The sequence below is a fragment of the Hemiscyllium ocellatum genome, chromosome 3, assembly GCF_020745735.1.
Source record: "Hemiscyllium ocellatum isolate sHemOce1 chromosome 3, sHemOce1.pat.X.cur, whole genome shotgun sequence".
Taxonomy (NCBI): Eukaryota; Metazoa; Chordata; class Chondrichthyes; order Orectolobiformes; family Hemiscylliidae; genus Hemiscyllium; species Hemiscyllium ocellatum.
This window is the reverse complement of record NC_083403.1, coordinates 98,514,530-98,534,698: the sequence shown is the minus strand read 5'-3', so window position 1 is coordinate 98,534,698 and position 20,169 is coordinate 98,514,530. Positions and strand designations below refer to the sequence as shown.

The 20,169-nt window shown below is 40.4% G+C and overlaps 1 protein-coding gene across 6 annotated transcripts in view; it reads left to right on the top strand.

The window, feature by feature from the left end:
• The window catches only part of phf3 (PHD finger protein 3), a 165,918-nt gene that overhangs the window by 31,079 nt on the left and 114,670 nt on the right, over positions 1-20,169 (top strand). For 2 of the 6 annotated variants that reach the window (XM_060851959.1, XM_060851951.1), the window contains one exon: positions 10,840-11,100. The exons of 3 other annotated variants lie outside the window; for them this stretch is intronic. In XM_060851959.1, the coding sequence (XP_060707942.1) occupies positions 10,860-11,100 (241 nt within the window). In that variant the 5' untranslated portion in view covers positions 10,840-10,859. Of the gene's footprint in view, positions 1-10,839; positions 11,101-12,806; positions 12,830-20,169 lie in introns of those variants that run through there. One more of the 6 variants, XM_060851995.1, reaches the window with a different exon arrangement.

Sequence of the window (20,169 nt, the reverse complement as noted above, 5' to 3'; positions counted from 1 at the left end):
GGCCACCTGGGGTCGCCCTCATAAAATGTTTTCCATAGTCAGCTGGAAAAGAGTGCAGGCTGATGATACCCCATATGGCAGCCTTGAGTATTGTTATAAACCCTTCTGGGTAATAATTGTAGGGTACCTCTGGGACTCCTCACACAATTGCAATTGCAGCTCACATGCAGCTTCATAAAGGACAGCCCTCCTCCTCCTCTGCCAACTTTGATTACAAGTCCTCTATGCGAGGGCCTTAAAAATCTCGGGATTGTGTCCTGGTCAATGTGTAAAGTGGCTTTGGCCCCTTTGATGTCCCCAAGCCGCCCTTGAAAACCTCCTCGATATTCCACTAGGACTTCACCGAGGCAGCCATTTTCCCATCAAAAAACATTGAGCCAATCTAGGTGGATCTTTCTCAACCAATTCCTCCCCAATAAGCTTGGGCCTGAGCCTTTCATTATCATCAGTGGCAATTGCACCAATTGCTTCTTATAGGAGACTGGAACTGAAGTCGTACCTTTAATTTGTAAATGGTTCCCCAGTTTATGTTCTCAGTCTGAATGAGATCTTGCAAGCTTAAAGGTTGGAGTCCTGACCCAATCTTGTTAAAGACAGATTTTGCAACCACAGATACGGCTGCGCTGGTATAGACCTCCATGCAAATTGGGTGACCATTTAACCAGGTATTAATTTTAAATTGGTGCCAATTTGAGTGTGACTAAGCAACTTGTTCCAACCCACATGTAGGGAGATTTTCTAGGGTCTGCACTTTCCTGGGTACAGGCCTGTGAGTTTTCTTAATCAAGTCAGGCCTTGTTGAACTCCTTTGCTGTCGAGTCCCCATGCCAGTAGCATCTACAGTGGCTTGTCAGCCCAGATCCTGAAGAACTGTTTAGCCACCTGGCTGAGGCTTAGCTTTGTTGTGGGGTTCTGCTGTGGGTTAGCCTCGGGTTCCTCCGCTCATGTGAGGCTCTGCGATTGCTTACAGTCAAGTGGTGTTCCACAAACTCAGTTGGACAGGTGAGGGTGTCCACTTCCATTGGGCTGCCCTGTGGTTCACATGCTTCACTTCCTGCATTTTCTGATGACAAAGCTAGTTGCAGTGCTTGTTTGACGTCCAGTTGGGCTTCAGCTAGTAGGTGCTTCTGCATGGTTACATCATTAATCGCACATACCAAACAGTGTCTTAGCATCTCATTCAGGATTAACCCAAAATCACATGCCTCAGCTAATCATCGTAACCTCATCAAAAGTCCTCATATAGATTTCCTGGTTCTCTAACAGCCAATTAAAACCGATAGCATCTCAGGATTAGAGGTGATATTCCTTGACCATCTCCATCAACGCATGGAAGGTCTTAGTGTCTGATGCCTCAGGGAAAGTTAAGCCCCTTTACAACAGAGAACACTGCAGGTCCACGCATTCAGAAAAATTACTTGTTGCTTTTTGCATGGGCCCGGTCTTTGACAGCAGGGTCAAAATAAGTCGAGTTTTCCAAATAGAGGCATGATGCCAGAAATGCTTACCCCAGCTTCAAGATAATGGTTGTAAGTGAATGTTCTTCAGGCACATCCTATTTCACCTGTCGCCACTGAAATAACCACACTGAGGCCAGTTCCCATCTTCAAGTCACCCTTTATTTATTACTGCATAGTACACTGGCTGTAGCCACTCAAGGCTTTCCTGATTGACCAAGGTCACATAGTCAGTGAGGTCCATCTGGTTCCAGTCACTACAGCTTGAATGATTCATTTTCATTTCTCAAATGCAAGAGTGTATATTTTGCTGAACAGGATGTCTCCAACATTAGTTATCAATGTTTTCCTACTTTGAACTGGAGTTGATTAGTTATGACTCAATGAGCTTTAATGTATGGACTGCGTCCCTTTTCAAGAACTCATCATATTATACAGATGCAATTGTCTCCCTATCCTTGCACTTTTAAGCTGGTTAGTAGCAATACCAACTGATGGGCAATCTTTGATTAACGCTGACATCTGTCTTGACAGTGTGGTGATTGTCCAGGTATGCCCTGTTTACCAAAAAGCAGGATAATTACAACCAGAGTAATTACAGTGAAATCAACGTACTCATTGGTCAGTAGCAAAGTGATGTAAGATGATGACAATGCTATCATACAGTTACTACACAGCAATATCATGTTTGCTGTGTACCCAGTTTGAACTCTGCCAGAGCTACTCTGTTCCTGGCCACGTTGCAGCCTTGGTCAAAAATGGACAAAAGAGCTGAACTTGAGAGGTGACTCCCCTCATCATGAAGGCAGTATTTGACAGTCTTGGATCGAGCAGCCAGAGCACAACTACGGTTATTGAGAATTAAGGAAACAGTATCCACTAATTGGAATTATACCTACCAGAATGGAAGAAGGTTGTGTTTTTGGAGGCCAATCATCTCAGCCATTGGACATTACTGCAGGAGTTCCTCAAAGTACTCTCCTCATCAGAACTGTTTTCACTTGGTTCATAAGTTCAGCAATGGATATGTTTGGTGATGATTACACAGTGTTCAGAACCATTTTTGACTCCTTTGATCCAGAAAAGGTCTCTGTCCGTGAGCAACAACATCCACACTTGAGCTGATAAGTGGACAGTGACATTAGTGCAGTACAATGCTAATCATTTTATCTTTACCCTCAGTGATGTTACTATCACTGAATCTTCCATTCTCAACACCCTGGAGATTATCATTGGCCAAACACTTGTCTAGCGCCACACACGCTACAGTTATGTGTGGCGAGAAAAGCAGGTCACGGGATTGGGAATTCTGAGGCAAGTAACTCACTATCTGATTTTCCAAAGCCTATCTACGAGGCGTAAGTCAGAAGAGTAATGGAAAACCCACCATTTGATTGGACGAGTGCAGTTCTAACAGCATTTACTTCCTCCATCCCTGACTCTCTCAACTGTGGTATGCATCACATACCAAATGCACTAAAGCACATGACCAAATCTCCTTCAACAGCTTCCAACCTATGACTTATACCATATAGAAGGGCAAGGTCTTGAGATTAGATTAGATTACTTAGTGTGGAAACAGGCCCTTCGGGCCAACAAGTCCACACCGACCCGCCGAAGCTTATAACCACCCAGACCCATACTCCTACATTTACCCCTTCACCTAACATTACAGGCAATTTAGCATGGCCAATTCACCTATTTGCACATTTTTGGATTGTGGGAGGAAACCAGAGCACCCGGAGGAAACCCACGCAGACACGGGGAGAATGTGCAACCTCCACACAGAGTCGCCTGAGGCGGGAATTGAACCCAGGTCTCTGGTGCTGTGAGGCAGCAGTGCTAACCACTGTGCCACCATGCGCCCAAGGGATGCAAGGGAACACTACTACTCTAATTACACCAGCAAGCCAGATCAAAATCCTGGAATTCACCGAACAATGGTCTAGGTGTACCTGCACACATGGCTAGCAGCAGTTCAAGAAAGTGGCTCAACACTACCTCCTTGAGGGTTAATAGGGATGTGTAATAAATGTGGGCCTAGCCAGTGACATTCAATTCAAGATGCAAACTTTTAAAGCTGCCAGTTCCAACTTGAAAGGATGTCTTCAAAGCGTTTTTATAGTTTGTGAAGCTAGAAAATATAATGAATAATGTTTTTCTTTTATTTGTAAGTCTGACTTTATTTTTCTATCTGTTCATAATGCTTGGAGGGCATGTGTTCTTTATTTTAGGTTGCTTAGTGAATGAATACAAATTAAGCGTAGTGGCCAGCCTTTGAGCAAGTATATCTATTTTGATTTCTAGGTGCTGTTGTTTGGAATAAAGGTCTATTAGTTTCATTCTACACTTAATTTCTTAGGCTCTATTGTCCTGTAAAGCGTGAAAGCATGAACGTGCCACTGCAGACAAGTGAGCAAAGCCTTTAGGGGAGAAATTATATCTTCGACAAGTTCTTGATTCTTCATCGTGAAACCAATGCATTGGCATTGTCTTGGTTAAACGTGTGTCTGACAGCAGTTTTGAGATGGGTAGTGAATGAAAATAGGAAATTGGTATTTATTGTACAGTTTTTTTATTGTCTAAATGGTGTCAAAAAAATCTAACATTTTTTCCTTAGCCAGTTTCCAGATAATTTCTATTTGGACCAACCAGACAACATGGTTGTTCACCCTTCACAAGGGAACAGTCCAAATCACATTTACTCATTGCTCTCTTCTTCCCATTTTCTTTCATTCACCTGTCAGTTTAATCTTGGAAATTAATGTTTACTACTTTAACAACTTCAGCTCTGAAGAACTTTCTCCTGTCTTTTACTTTATATCTCAAACTTTTGATTGTGTTATGAAAACTGACCTCTTAGTCTCAGCTGGGAGTATTGCTGACCAAAGAGATCTTGGAGTGCAGGTTCGGTTCATTATTCCTTGAAAGTGGAGTCCCAGCTTGTTGTCCCATTTCCCGCCAATATTGTCATCCCGTTTCCCCCTCAGTCGAAGCAAAACTCTCAAAGGTACAATAGTTTTACCTCCTTCATCTTTATTCCAGGCCCTGGAGGGAGAGAGAACGATCACCTGTGTACACAGAGACATGAGTTCATGAACTTCTCTGGAACAGCAGTTTCTCAATGAACTATATAGTCATTTGACAGGGAGAAGCATCCAGATAAGGCAACATACATATTAATTGGGTGACCATTCCAATCAATGAATATTAGTAGTAGAGACCAAGCCTTTTACTGTTACACATTGAATGTTTTTAACCTTATTAACTGGATTCATACAGTGGATACTTTTCCCCTTGTTAGCTGACCTTGCATACTGAATGCTTCCAATATTGTTAAATGGCTTTACATAATGAATGCTTTTCCACCTTGTTAACCCATTACCCTTACCTCCAACACCCCATTGTTAACTGTAAGATCTTATCTAATCTAAGTCATGCTCAGTTGAACCTCTTTATTCACAAAAATTAACTCTTTCCCTGTCTGCTTATACCCTATACACATTCTCATTCCCTCCTCTATCATTACATGATAACCACCTAGATGGCACTACCAGCTTTCATAAGACTCTGACACCCAGCATTTAAGCAAGTTATTGACACACAACATACAATGATTATAACAACAAAAAATACTAATCAGGTATAGTAAGTAGAATTTGAAGAATCCTCCCACATGGAAAAAAATCGCCAATAAAGTTCTTAAGTCCACAGTCCTTAGTGACCACTCTATCCCCTCCAAGTCGAGTGGAAATAAGCCAGTTCTCCCAAAACTCCTTCAGTAAAGTCCAACCTGAAAACAAACTTCAGTCTGTCCTTGTGCATCACTCCTCTGAGAAATCTGAATTCTTGGATAAGTGTAGTTAAGTACTTAAAAGTTGACGAGACTTCCATCCTTTAGGAGGTGCTTCAGATGGAGGATCTCAGCACATCTGAGCATGCAGACAAAAAAAAGTAACGACTTCTTGTTAGTTTCTTCACTTTTCGTGCTTGTGACTTGGGGGAGCTGATTGAATCTGTTAGATCAGGTTGTGGAGGGTTGAGCAGTGGTCCAAAGGCGCACTTTACCTTTGTCTCTAGAATATCTCCATTCAGTGTTAGTTGCTGAAAGTATTTTTGCACTTCCTCTCTCGTTCCTTCCTTGCCAGGGTGGTTATCAGTATGAAGACAGTCACACATTTAATTACACTAAATTGTGTCTGCCTATTCCAACATTTTTTGAATTCTTGAAGTCTGTTATTCTGTTATCAACATTATCAAGTTTTATACAATCCATAAACTTCTAAATTGTGTACTGCCCAAACAATTCAGTCATTTATAAACAACAATCTATGGTCCTAAAATCAAACCCTCTGGGGAACCCCATTCAGGTTACTCAAAAATCATTTTTCTTTAATAAATTGATACCTGGCTATTATGAAGGCTGTCAGGAAAAGTATTTCCAAAGTATAGAACAGCAGGAAAACACTGATGTTTCCTGTGCTTTAGCAGTTGTAGAGGCAGTTTCAGTTCAGATTTAAATCTCAAATATTCATGGGAAACAAATGCTGAATATATTAAAATATGTTCTCCAAATGAAACTTCCCAAATAAAACAGTCGGAATTAGAGTGACAACTTTGGTAGAGATCAACATTCTTTTTGAATTTACAATATGAAAGGGGCTAATGAAGTCTTAACAATATTTAACAGCATTTAAGCAGCTCAGCCTCCAGTTCTAATATTCTCTACAAAATCTTAACGAAACATCAAACTAAAACTGCAGCCTTCTTTTTGTGAACACTGGTAAAAGAGAGTCGAAACGTTGATTTTCCTGCACCTCGGATGCTGCCTGACCTGCTGTGGTTTTCCAGCATCACTCCTAATCTATTCTCTGATTTCTAGGATCGCAGTCCTCACTTTTGCCTACTCTGCATTAGCAGCAGAGCAGCAAAGATATTTTAATACAGGACTCTCATCTGGTTAAAACATGACCACTGACCCTACTTTTTTTTAAACAGGCATTGTAGAATTTCAAACAAATCAGGGGCTCAAGGCACACAATCAGTTTGTTTTAAGGTTATAATTTTAAAAAGGACATAATCTTGTACAGTTTCAATGTAAAAATAAAATCTGCCCCATTACATAGCCCACAAAACACATTGAATTGAGATGCTGATTTAAGCAAAGCAAAACAGTTACTTAAAAGGATTTTCTGAACTAGGATTTTAACAGATCAATATTTTTAAACATCAGACACTGTCAGCATGGCCCAAGTTACATTGAAACTTTCCCTTTTCAACCCAAGTATTAGTATGGCCTTAATATCAGCGTTTTCTCTTTTGTTTTGCATCCTCTTACTGAGATTACACTTACAATGCGAGGGCGTTCTCTTTTTATATCACATGGCGCTGCAGTCCAATCCATTCTCTTCCCCCAGAACAAAGACTCGCAGAGCCTCGAATTTCGCCATAGGGGACTTTAACCCCTTTCTCACTTTGCTCGAACCCCACTTAAATACAGAGAGCTGGAACCCCAGCATAGTGCAGAGGACTCTAACCTCAATCAAACTTATCCCAGGGGACTCAAACCTACCTAGGGGACTCGAATCTCAATTACACCCCCTCCCCCTTATGCAGCGCAGAGGACTTGGACCTCTGCCTGCCAGCACACTTGCGAAACTGTGTGTCTCAACTGAACTAATTACTGTTCGAGGAATCATAGAATAGAGAGTGATCAATTGAGGGACGTCTCCGGCACCCAGGCATATTGAGAGGGACCAAGGTTTAAAATCTTACCTTGTGGGCCCATCTGTTTTGAAACACCGATGTTCTGGGCGGTTGCTGGCTGACACCATTTGTAACTCTCATTTAGATCCTGCCGACTGCGCCAGTATTGTCATCCAGTTTCCCGCCAATGTTGTTGTCCCATTCTACTCTTAATCGATGCAATACACAGAGATACAGAATAGTTTTACCTCCTTCATCTTTATTCCAGGCCCTGGTTATACCCTGTACACATTCTCAAGCTTGACAGGATAGTGAAGAAGGCATTTAGTATGCCTGCCCTTATTAGTCAGTGCATTGAGTATAGGAGTTCGGAGGTCATGTCGTGGCTGTACAGGACATTAGTCAGGCCACTTTTGGAATATTGCGTGCAATTCTAGTCTCCAGCTAAAGGAGGTTCAGGAAAGATTTACAAGGAGGTTGCCAGGATTGGAGGTGTAGAATGGATACAGACTCTTCAGTCTACCTCGTCTGTACTGAACAGAGACCCGAATATAATTTAGTACCATTTGCCAATGTTTGGCCCATATTTCTCTAAACCTATTCTTATTTATGTACCCATCCAAATGCCTTTTAAAAGTTGTTATTGTACCTACCTCGTCCACTTCTTTGACAGTTCATTCCATACATGTACCATCCTCTGCATGAAACCATTACTTGTTCGGTCCCTTTTTACACATGTTTTGAATGAGGAAGTGTTGGAGGCTGGTGCAATTCTAATATTTAAAAGGCATCTGGATGGGTCTGTGAATATGAATAGGTTTAGAGGGTTATTGGTTTCAATTGATTTAGCATATCTGATTGGAAAGGATGAGTTTGGCCAAAGACTCTTTTCTATAATGTTATCCAAATCTAATTCTTTGTACCGATCTAGGGTGCACACAATGTGTACTGAGGTGGTGACCCCAACCTTTATTACTGTAGCCATTGACTCTTCTAGTATTGCATCCAGCATTTAATTTTGAATTGTGAATGTAGTTGGCGTTATGGCCCATCCAGTGACAGAAACATTGCAGTTGCAAGAGCATGAAGTTCAGATCAATCTGTTCTTCATAAACTCACCTTCTAATTTATCTATGCTTAATGGTGGCTGTTAGGTAATGAGTAGGAGCTGTGGTTTCCGATGTGTATTCCCTTTTGATCTAAAAGCTCAAGATAATTAAAAGGTAGCTCAGATTTAAAATACTGAACAGGTAGTGAACATGCTTTGCTTTTGTCATTCCTATTACACCAGATGTTTATTGACTTTGTTGGGCTAGTGGAGTGTTCATGATTTCTTTTAAACAGAGTATAAAGCTCCATCAGTTCAAATTTGTGTGTGGGTCTAACTTCAGTAGAAAATCTAATGAGTTGGCTGTTATGAAACCAGAATCGAAATACTGTACTCTGTCTCTGTAATGGAACTGCGAAATTGTTGGATTTGTCATAAAACCCCATTACACATTTTCCATGACCTTACCTAACCTGACCTTCATGTGACTTGAATCTGGAGACAACGTAGCTAAGTCTGGATTGTCATCTGAAATGGTGCTGCAAGACTAAACTGCCTGGGAAAGTTAATACTCGAGTTACAGCATCAGTTAATGGTGGTTCACCACCACGTTCAAACAAGCAGCAAGCCTTGCTGGTCTTGGCAGTGATGCTACCACTCCATGAAAGAGAATGTTTCTTCAAAATTGCATGTTTGGTAATATTAGTAATGATCTAAATGAGGGATGATTAAACCAAGAGCCTTTGCAATCTGTAAATAAGTTGTGAAGTACCTGGTTCCCCTCGTATGAATTTAATTTTGTATGGCAAGAATCAGAAATTTTCCTGGGCAAAAGTTGATAAATTTGTAACAGATGTTGAACAAAGTGTTGGCTGGGAATTGTCATGAGTTATCTTGTCCAGGAGAGTATTTTCTGAGAAGTATTTGAATGTAATTTCTTAGAATTCGTACAATGTCTGACTTAATTGAACCTGTAGAATTGTGCATTTGTCAGGTCTAAATATTAGCAGTTAAAGCAGAGTAGATTAAATTTAATTATAATGGGCTAAACCACTTGTTGAGCCATTTCTGAATTTTTGTTAGTCTTTTGGGGGAGAGGGGAAGCTAAATTAGTCACTTTTATCTAACTCACTGTAACATTTGGAGTCTATGGTTTGGAATGAATGTGTTTTATTTGACTTTGAAACACAAGTGGGTCTGAACTTTGCGTGACCTGAATAAGTTGCACATTTAATTTGGACTACTGTGGCAACTTATAATGACATTTTATCCTAAGTTCTAATAGTTACTTAACTATTTTGTTTATTGAATGGTATTTGTAGTAAATACAACTGCCAAACAGGCATTAAACATTCTTTGCTTTGAGTCATTTTTAAGTTCTTGCATATCCTTTCACCAAGTTTCCTATTTATCAATTAGTGGAATAATATTTTGATAACTTCCATACACATTTTTCATGAAATATTCAATACCATTTAATGACCATGGTGTCTCTGTTCACTTCACATTGTACTAGTGATGTGGCATTGCTTCAGCTTGAATATGGAAAAGATTTAATTTATGTCCAGCGGTAATGTTTAGCTACAATTTGCAATATTTTAACTAATATTTTCCACTTAAATATTCAGATTTAAGATAGCATATTTGTTAAACAAAAGGGGCAATGATAGCAAATACACTAACTTTAACATTTAAAACAAACTCCACAGTTGCACTGTGCATGCCTGCAGTGTAACAAGTCTTCTGTATAGCAATTTCTTCTTTTTAATTTTCTCACCGTTTTCACTTCGTAAAAACTGATGGAATACAGATTCATGTGTAACTGTCCCTTTTTTATAGGTTTTTAATTTTCTATTATTTACTGAGGAGTTTTGATGTTGAGTTCAAGTGTATTGATAGGGTGTGAAAGCCATACACACTTTGATTCTTCCTGTGTTTTCATTCCAAAAACAAGTTGCTAGATGGTGATTAAGTGGGAACCATTTCATTAACAAGTGATGCTAAGTTAATTGAAGCATTACTGTTCCTGCAATCATCACCTTGTTCTAATTACTTGTCAATTGGCTCAATTATTTTTAATACATGTCTCTTAGTTCTTGTCCTAATATTTAAGTGATATGTATTTAAATGGTCGTTATAAAGTTAGCTTTCTAAGAGCAAGAGTCGAGTCTGTTTTCTACCCCTGCCGCAGAAATTTGGTAAACTGTTGACAAAAATGTCTTGGACTAACCTAACAATTCATAGATTTAGGGATATGTTGCAGTATTATCTAGAATGCGAAGGAAATATAGGTCAGTTGAACCAAGGGAGGGAAAAATGGGATGGAAGTGTCTTGGAGGGTCACATCAAAAGCGCTTGCTTCTGGAAAAGCTTGAATTTAACCCACTGGCTTCTCATTGGCAAGTATTGGATTGTTCACAAACCCTTCAATCCCACATAAGTTTACTAAATCAGTTATACGCTAGTGTTATTCATGTTATCCTGGTTTTTGGTCTTTGTTTTGCCATATTTTAGTAAAGAAAATTTGCAATTGAGTATAAACTTAGTGAAAATGTTGAACCCTGTTAGAGGATCTAGGAATGCACTTCAATTAATATCTGAAATATGTCATGCTTTTTATCTGTGCAGGAGTCCGAGTGGATGTCTTCATGGATATTATTGATATATTTAACCCTTTGCTAGCCACCGACCACTTGGATGACACTCTGATTTTAGAGCCAGACTTAGAAAGTGAAGTTTGTGATTGTGGCACAGAACCAGACATCCTGGGAGGTTCTTTAAGAAACATGCTGAGTGACAAAGATCCTATGCTAGGATCTGCTAGTGCACAATTCAGCCTGCCCTTTTCAGATAATGAAGATGGCAACTTTCAGCTAACATGCTCAACAGGTAGGTCTGACTTGCTTTTTGGCTGCGATGCCTGCAAAAGTAATGTGGGCTAATGTAGCCGTGTAGTACTTGTATGAATGGGTGGAAAGGCTTCCTCCCACCTCAAACCCCTGCCACACCTTCCTTTACATAATGCCACTTGCACAGTGCCAAAATGTCTAAATCTACCTCTTTAAAATGATTATTACAACTTTTACCCTGGGGGAAATGTCTGTATTTATAATGGTGAGTTTTTAAAAAAAATAAACTGGCATAACTATGCAAGACTAGGGAACTGCTTTATAGCCAGCAGGTATTTTTGCAAAAATGTGATAAATTGTCACTCATTTATTTTTAATTTTGTGTGGAACATCTCTGAAGCATGTTGTTTTCAGTGATACATTATCGTGCATAATTTCAGTTTGGGCCACTTATAATATTTAGTACATAAATCCTATTAAAATTGGGCTGATTTTAATAATGAGGAGGAGGTTTGGGAGGTAGCCGATATCAGTTATTGAGTAGTAGAAAAGAAAGGAAATTGAGTTGGAGCTATGCGCCTTGAAGTGACAATCAATTATGTGCCATTTAGTTGAATTCAGAATTATAACGTAAAGAATGGTTGTATAATTATTTAGCCTTAAAAGTATGTGTTCATGCATTAGATTATAATGGTTAATCCAAGTCAGCAATATTTTACCATTTTTTCAAACAATGGAAGCTTTGAATTTTTAAAGGGCATTATTTCATTTGAACGTTAGTGCGTAAAGCATAATCCTATACATGTAATAGAGCCTGTACACTTCATACCTAATCCTAAAGAGGAACACTGACTATAGAATTTGTTTTATACTGTTGCCTAGTGCTTTGTTGTTTATTTCTTTCTTTTTTTATAAGGCATGTTTCTGAAGCCAATGATACCTGATGGTACACATTAGGGAAAAATAGTTTTCTTCAAAGCTGTTTGTATGCTTATGTGATGTGTTTAGAAAGTAACTATTTGCAAGTGATCATATTTTATCAAAGTTAGTGCATCTTGATTTTATTTTCTCCTAACCTAATGTTTTTAAACTCTATTGTCTTAACAAAATAGAAAATTAGATTGCTGATTCTAGTAAGGGAAATTGACATTTGGATGTCACTGCAACTTTTTCTTTAGTGATTCCATTTTCATTGGGCATTACATGTGTGGTAACAATTTAATTTCATTGTAGAGTTTTTTAAAGCTATAGCCTTACAATAATGCAGAAAAACTAGAATTGATTACTTTGGGCAGGTGTTATTGGCAGGTGTCAAAAAAGGTATTCAAATTCTTGAACAGTGGCAGTTGGAGGGAGGAGAGGAGGAGAGGTTATAATTGTTTAGTGACAGTTGAGCCTGCCAAACAAAGATACTAGATTCTTTGAGTTAGTTGATTTCGTCTTGGTTGTGGCATCACATTTGGCTTAAGGGAAAGAAATAAAAATCAGCTACAATTTTTATGCCTGATCCCTTTGAGACTCCTCTGGAAAGAATGTAAACTTAAACTTTGATAGGGCAGAACTGTGTTTTAGCTGTGACTTTTCCCTGTTTGTTTGACATATACCTCGTCATTCTTTACAGGGTATTCTAAGGTATCAAAAGCAAAATGCTGTGGATGCTGAAAATCAGAAATAAAAAGAAAATGTGCTGGACCTACTCAGGAGGATTGGCAGCACCTGTGGAGAGAGAAACCATTAACATTTTGGTTGACTATGTCACCATTATAAAGGTCTACAGCACAGAAAAACCCCTTTTGGCCCATTGAGTCTTCGCCAGTCAAAAACCACCATTTAACTTTTTATTGTATTTTCCAGCACTCATGTCTTGATATCACAACTCCACATCTAAATATGCCTTAAATGTTGTGAGGGTATCTACCTCTACACCCTTGTAGACCATGAGTTCGAGATTCCCACCGCTGTCTGGGTGAAAATATGTTGTCTCGTGTCCTCACTGAACCTCCTGCCCTTTACCTTAAATCTATGCTCCCTCTCAGTGATCCCCGATCAAGGAGAAAAGTTTTTGTCTGTCTGCCTTATCAATGCACCTCATCTTATACTCTCCAACCTCCAAACCCCCAACCCAAGTCTCCAAAGAAAAGAATACCAGTCTGTCTAATCTCACTTCTTACCTTAAACTGTCCAGTCCAGGCAGCATCCTGATAAATCTTCCTTGCCCACACTATGGCAGAGATTACATCCCGCCCATAATGTGGATCCCCTAGCTGTGGCCAGATAACTTTTTTTTACAGTTCCGATATAACCTCCCTGCACTTAAACTCCACGTCTTGGCTAGTAAAGGCAAGTATCTCATTCTTAACCATAGAGTCGTACAATATGGAAACAACCCTTGGTCTAACTCATTCATGTTGACTAGGTATCCCAAACTGAACTAGTTCCATTTGCCTGCATTTGGACCATATCCTCCTCAATCTTTCCTATTCATTACCCATCCAATATCTTTTAAATGTTGTAATTGTACCCGCTTCTACCACTTTGCCTGCCATACACACATCACCCTCTGTGTGAAAGAATTTCTCCTCTGGTCCCTTTTAAATTGTTCCCCTCTCTCCTTAAATCTATGCCGTCTAGTTTTGTACTCCTGTACCCTGGGAAAAAGACATCTGCCTTATCTATGCCCCTCATGATTTTATAAACCTCTGTAAAGTCATCCCTCAGCCTCTGACACTCCGAGGAGAAAAAATGTCTGAGCCAATCCAGCCTCTCCTTATAACTCAAATCCTTCAGTCTCAGTAGGGTAAATGTTTTCTGTACCTGTTTGAGTTTTGCAGCATCCCTCTGTTAACAGGGTGGCCAGAATTGTACTCAGTATTCGAAAATTAGCCCATCAATTTGTACGGCAGCATCATGATGCTCCAACTTGTATTATCAATCCTGTGACCAATTCATGTGCTGAATGAATAGAACCTCAACGGAGTTGTCAAACTGTGATTTCAAGTTATATCCCAGCGACAGATAAACATGATCCAGTTGACACATCTGCGCAGTACTTGAGAGGAATTGCACTGTCAGAAGTGCCATTCATTGGATAAGATGTCCATCCGATTCGGATGCAACTTACGTCATACAGCACCGAACCAGATTCTTTGTTTGAACTCGTCGATACTGTTCTATTCTACTCTGGTTTACCACTTTATGTATGCTGCTACCAGAAGGTGCCAGTGGATATACATATTAAAATACCTTATCAAATGTCTTCTGAAAATCTTACAAATATTATCTTCTGCTTCCTCTTTGTATACCCTGTTTGTTATAACTCTTAAAGAATTCTAGTAAACTTGTCAGGCATTGTTTCCCCTTCATGAAGGTGTACTGATCTGCTTGATAGTGCATCATTTAGAAATGCTTAACACTGTTACATCCTTTATAATAGACTCTAACATTTTCCCAATTTGGTATTCTTATGAGGCTTGACAGATTAAATGCTGAGAGGATATTTATCCTCTAGTCCAGGACTAGAGGCCATAGTCTAAGATTAATGGTTCCCAATTTAAGACTGAGGTGAGGAGGAGTTTCTTTTGAGGGCTGAGAATCCTTGGAATTCTGCCACAGAGAGCCCTCGTGAGAATGTGTCTAAGGTATGAGCAAATAGGGAAAGTGTTAAGTTTAGGGTTGCATGACAAAAGCTCAGCCAGCATGATTTGGACCAGATAAGAACTTGCAGTAAATAATGAGGTGCTGGAGGCAAGGGTAGTGGTTTAATGAAGGGAAAAACATCTATCGTGTAATGCCAGTTAACAAAGGGAAGAACATCTATCGTGTAATGCCAGATGACTTAATCTTTACTGTTGATGCTTGCTGATTGTAACAGTCACCCAATCAATACAGATTTTGCCTTATTTGGATGCTGATTCCTGTAAGTGACTATATAGTTCCTTAAGAATCTGCTGTTCAAGAGAAGACAGAGAACTCATGTCCAGGTCTTAGAATAAAGATGAAGATGGTAGAGCCATACTGTGTGATAGAATAAGCTGGATGAATGCGTGGCTTGAGAGATGATGCAGGAGGGAGTGAGAGGTTCAGACTTTTGGGACATTGAGATTGGTTTTGGGCAGGTGGGACTATTACGAAGTAGATGGTCTCCACCTAGGTTGGACTGGAACTAATGTCCTTGTGAGTGCTTTTGCTAACGCTATTGGGGAAGGTTTAAACTAATGTGGCAGGGGGTTGTGAACAAAATAAGGTTAGATGATGGTAAGGAATTCAAAAACTAAACTCTGTAAGGAACTCGATAATGAGGTCAGCGTGATTAAGGTGAAGAGGAGGCAGCGAGCAGACGATGAATGCAAAGGGAATGGTTGTCTGAGGTGCATTTGTTTTAATCCAAGAAGCATCGTAGGTAAAGCAGATGAACTTAGGGCTTGGATTAGTACCTGGGAGCATGATATTATTGCTATTACTGAGACTTGGTTGAGGGAAGGGCTTGATTGGCAACTACATGTGCAGGTCAGGTGAATTGGCCATGCTAAATTGCCCGTAGTGTTAGGTAAAGGGGTAAATGTAGGTGAATGGGTGGGTTGCGCTTTGGCAGGTCGGTGTGGACTTGTTGGACCGAAGGGCCTGTTTCCACACTGTAAGTAATCTAATCTAATCTAAACATCAAAGGATATCAATGCTTCAGGGGGGATAGAGTGGGAAGCAACAGGGATGGATGAGTTGCATTTTTGATCAAAGAAAATATCACAGCTGTGCTGAAGGAGGGCACTATGGAAGACTCTTGCAGTGAGACAATATGGGGAAGAGCTCAGAAATTGGAAGGATGCAATAACAATGTTGGGGCTGTACTGTAGGCTTCCAACAGCGAGCGTGTGATAGAGATACAAATATGTGCACCAAATTATGAAAAAATGTCAGAGCAACAGGGGTATGGTGGTAGATTTTAATTTTCCCAACATTGACTGGGACTTGCTTAGTGTTAGAGGTTTAGGTGGAGCAGAATTTGTAAGGAGCATCCAAGAGGGTTTTCTAGAGCAGCATGTAAGTAGTCCAACTCAGGAAGGGGCCATACAGGACCAGGTGTTAGGAAATGAGCCTGGCCATGTGGTTGATGTTTTGGTAGAGATTTACTTTGGGAATAGTGATCACAATTCCATAAATTTTAGAATACTCATGGACAAACATGAGAGTGGTTCTAAAGGAAAAGTGCTAAACTGGGGGAAGACCAACTATATCAAAATTCAGCAGGAGATGGGAAATGTAGATTAGGAGCAGCTGTTTGAGAGTAAATCCGCATTCAGTATGTGGGAGGCTTTCAACAAGAGGTTGATTAGAATTCAGGAGAGGTATGTTCCTATGAAATGAGGAGCCAAAATGGCAAGATTAGGTAACCATGGATGTCAGGTGAAATTGAGAGACTAGACAAGAGGGAAAAGGAAGCATATATAAGGTCTAGGCTAATGAAGACCGACAAAACTTTGGAAGAATATCGAGAATCTCGGAATTAAGAGGGCTAAAAAGGCTCATGAGATATCTTCGGCAAACAGGGTTAAGGAAAATCCCAAGGCCTTTTTTTCATATATAAGGAGCAAGAGGTTAACTAGAGAAAGTATTGGCCGACTCAAGGACAAAGGAAGAAAGTTACAGGTGGAGTCAGAGAAAATGGGTGATATTCTTAATGAATACTTTGCATCGGTATTCACCGAGGAGAGGGATATCACAGATGTTGAGGTTAAGGATAGATCTTTGAGTACTCTAGGTCAAGTCGGCATAAGGAGGGAAGAAGTTTTGGGTATTCTAAAAAGCATTAAGGTAGACAAGTCCCCAGGTCAATGGGACTTTAAAAGCTATCTTTGCAGCATCCTTGAACACGGTGAGGTCCCAGAGTACTGGAGAATTGCTAGTATTGTCCCCTTTGTTGAAGGAGGGGGTGGTAGGGATACTCCAGATAATTATAGACCATTGGGCCTGATGTCAGTGATAGGGAAGCTGCTGGAGAAGATACTAAGGGATAGGATATACAGCCATTTGGAAGAAATGGGCTTATCAGGAATGGGCGGCATGGTTTTGCACAGGGAAGGTAGTATCTTACAAAACTAATAGAATTCTTTGAGGTGACAAAGTTGATTGGTGGGGGAAGGGCTGTAGATGTCATATACATGGACTTTAGTAAGACATTTGATAAGTTTCCCCATGGTAGGCTGGCGGTGAAGATGAAGTCACATGGGATCCAGGGTGTTCTAATTAGATGGATGGAGAACTGACAGGGCAACAGGAGAGAGAGAGTGTAGTAGTGGAAGGGAGTGTCTCAAAATGGAGACCTGTGACCAGTAGTGTTCCACAGGGATCCGTGCTGGGACACTATTGTTTGTGATATAGGAAGAAGGTATCAATTGCCTGATTAGTAAGTTTCCAGATGACACCAAGATTGGTGGAGTAGCAGATAGTGAGGATGAGTGTCAGAGAATGCAGCAAAATATATTAGATTGGAGAGATGGGCAGATAGAATTCAATCTAAACAAATGCGAGATGATACATTTTGGGAGATCCAATACAAGATTGAACTATACAATAATGTCCTGTGGAAAAATTGATGTACAGAGATCTGGGGTTCAGGTCCATTGTTTCCTGAAGGTGGCAATGCAGATCAGTATAGTGATCAAGAAGGCATAGGACAGGGTATTGAGGACAGGACATCATCGGAAAGGGTATTGAGTACAAGAGTTGCCATGTCATTTACAGTTGTACAGTAGTACAATTATACAGCTACTTTGGTTCAGCTGCATTTGGTATACTGTGTACAGTTCTGGTCGCCACATTACCAAGGACGTGGATTCTTTGAAGAGAGTGCAGAAGACGTTCACCAGGATGGTGCCTAGTATGGAGGGCACTAGCTATAAAGAGAGTCTTAGAGATGTACAGCATGAAAACAGACCCTTCGGTCCAACCCCATCCATGCCGACCAGATATCCCAACTCAATCTAGTTCTACCTACCAGCACCCAGCCCATATCTCCTCTCCCCCCCCCCCCCCCCAAATCCTTCCTATTCATATACACATCCAATAGCCTCTTAACTGTTCCAATTGTACCAGTCTCCACCACTTCCTCTGGCAGCTCTTTCCATACACGTACCGCCCTCTGTGTCGAAAATGTTGCCCCTTAGGTGCCTTTTATATCTTTCCTCTCTCACTCTAAACCTATGCCCTTTAAGTCTGGACTCTCCGACCCCAGGGAAAAAACATTGTCTATTTATCCTATCCATGCCCCTCATGATTTTGTAAACCTCTATAAGGTCACCCCTCAGCCTCCGAAGCTCCAGGGAAAACAGCCCCAGCCTGTTCAGCTTCTCCCTATAGCTTAAATCGTCCAACCCTGGCAACATCCTTATAAATGTGTTCTGAACCCATTCAAGTTTCAAAACATCCTTTCTGGAAGGAGACCAGAATTGCACGCAATATTCAGTGGCCTAACCAATGTCCTGTATGACCACAACATGACCTCCCAACTCCTGTACTCAATACTCTGACCAATAAAAGAAAGCATACCACACACCTCCTTCACTATCCTATCTACCTGCGACTCCACTTTCAAGAAGCTATGAACCTGCACTCCAAGGTCTCTTTGTTCAGCAACACTCCCTAGGACCTTACCATTAAGTGTATAAGTCCTGCTAAGATTTGCTTTCCCAAAATACAGCACCTCGCATTTATCTGAATTAAACTCCATCTGCCACTTCTCAGCCCATTGGCCCCTCTGGTCAAGATCCTGTTGTAATCTGAGGTAACCCTCTTCGCTGTCCACTACACCTCCAATTTTGGGGTCATCTGCAAACTTACTACCTGTATCTCTTATGCTCACATCCAAATTAATTATGTAAATGATGAAAAGTAGAGGACCCAGCACCGATCCTTGTGGCACTCCACTGGTCACAGGCCTCCAGTCTGAAAAACAACCCTCAGCTACCTTCCTCTGTTTCTACCTTTGAGCCAGTTTTGTATCCAGTTGGCGAGTTCTCCCTGTATTCCATGAGATCTAATCTTGCTAATCAGTCTCCCATGGGGAACCTTGTCGAACACCTTACTGAAGTCCATATAGATCACATCTACCACTCCACCCACATCAATCCTGAATAGATTAGGATTATTTTTATTAGAAAGATGGAGGTTGAGGGGGGACCTGATTGAGGTCTATAAACTCATGAGATGTATAGACAGGGTAGGTAACAAGAAGCTTTTTCTCAGTGTACGGAACTCAATGACGAGGGGTCACAAATTCAAAGTGAGAGGGGAAAGGTTTAGGGGAGATATGCGTGGAAAGTTCTATACGCAGAGGGTGGTGGGTGCCTGGAACAACATTGCCAGTGGAGGTGGTAGAGGCGGGAATGATAACATTATTTAAGGTGTATCTAGACAAATACGTGAATGGGCAGGGAGCAAAGGGATACAGTTCTTTAAAAAATAAATGGCAGGTTTAAATAGAGGATCTGAATCGGTGCAGGCTTAGAGGGCCAAAGGGCCTGATCCTGGGTGTAATGTTCTTTGTTACTGCTTTTTAGCCCTATTAGTTTCCCTAGGACTTTTTCTCTAATGTTAGCAATTGTATTTAGTTTCTGCCATTTTGCCTTTTGAATGTTTAGTAAGTTTTGGTTGTTGTTTTTGTCTTCTATTGTGAAGACTGAAACAAGGTATTTGTTTTACTCCTTTGCCATTTCCTTGTTCCCCATTATTATTTCCCCATCTCATTTTCTGAGATATTCAATTTGGCTTCTCTTCTCGTATATTTAAGGAAACTCTTGTTGTCTGTCAACCTCTGAAAGCTAATACTTCCAAATAAACCTGTTGGACTACAACCTGGTGTTGTGTGATTTTTAACGTTGTCCACCCCAGTCTGACATTGGCACCTTCACATCATTGATATTATTTGCGAGTTTGCCCTCAAAGTTTATTACCTCCCTTTAATTTTGGTTCTTTTGTTGGTTTTTAAAAGTTTCCAAATTCTCTAGCTTACCACAACTTTTGTCACATTGTTTACTTTTTCTTTCAATCTGATCCTACCCTTAACTTCCCTGGCCAACCATGGTTCACTTATCATCTCCTAATTCCTCCTTCCTTA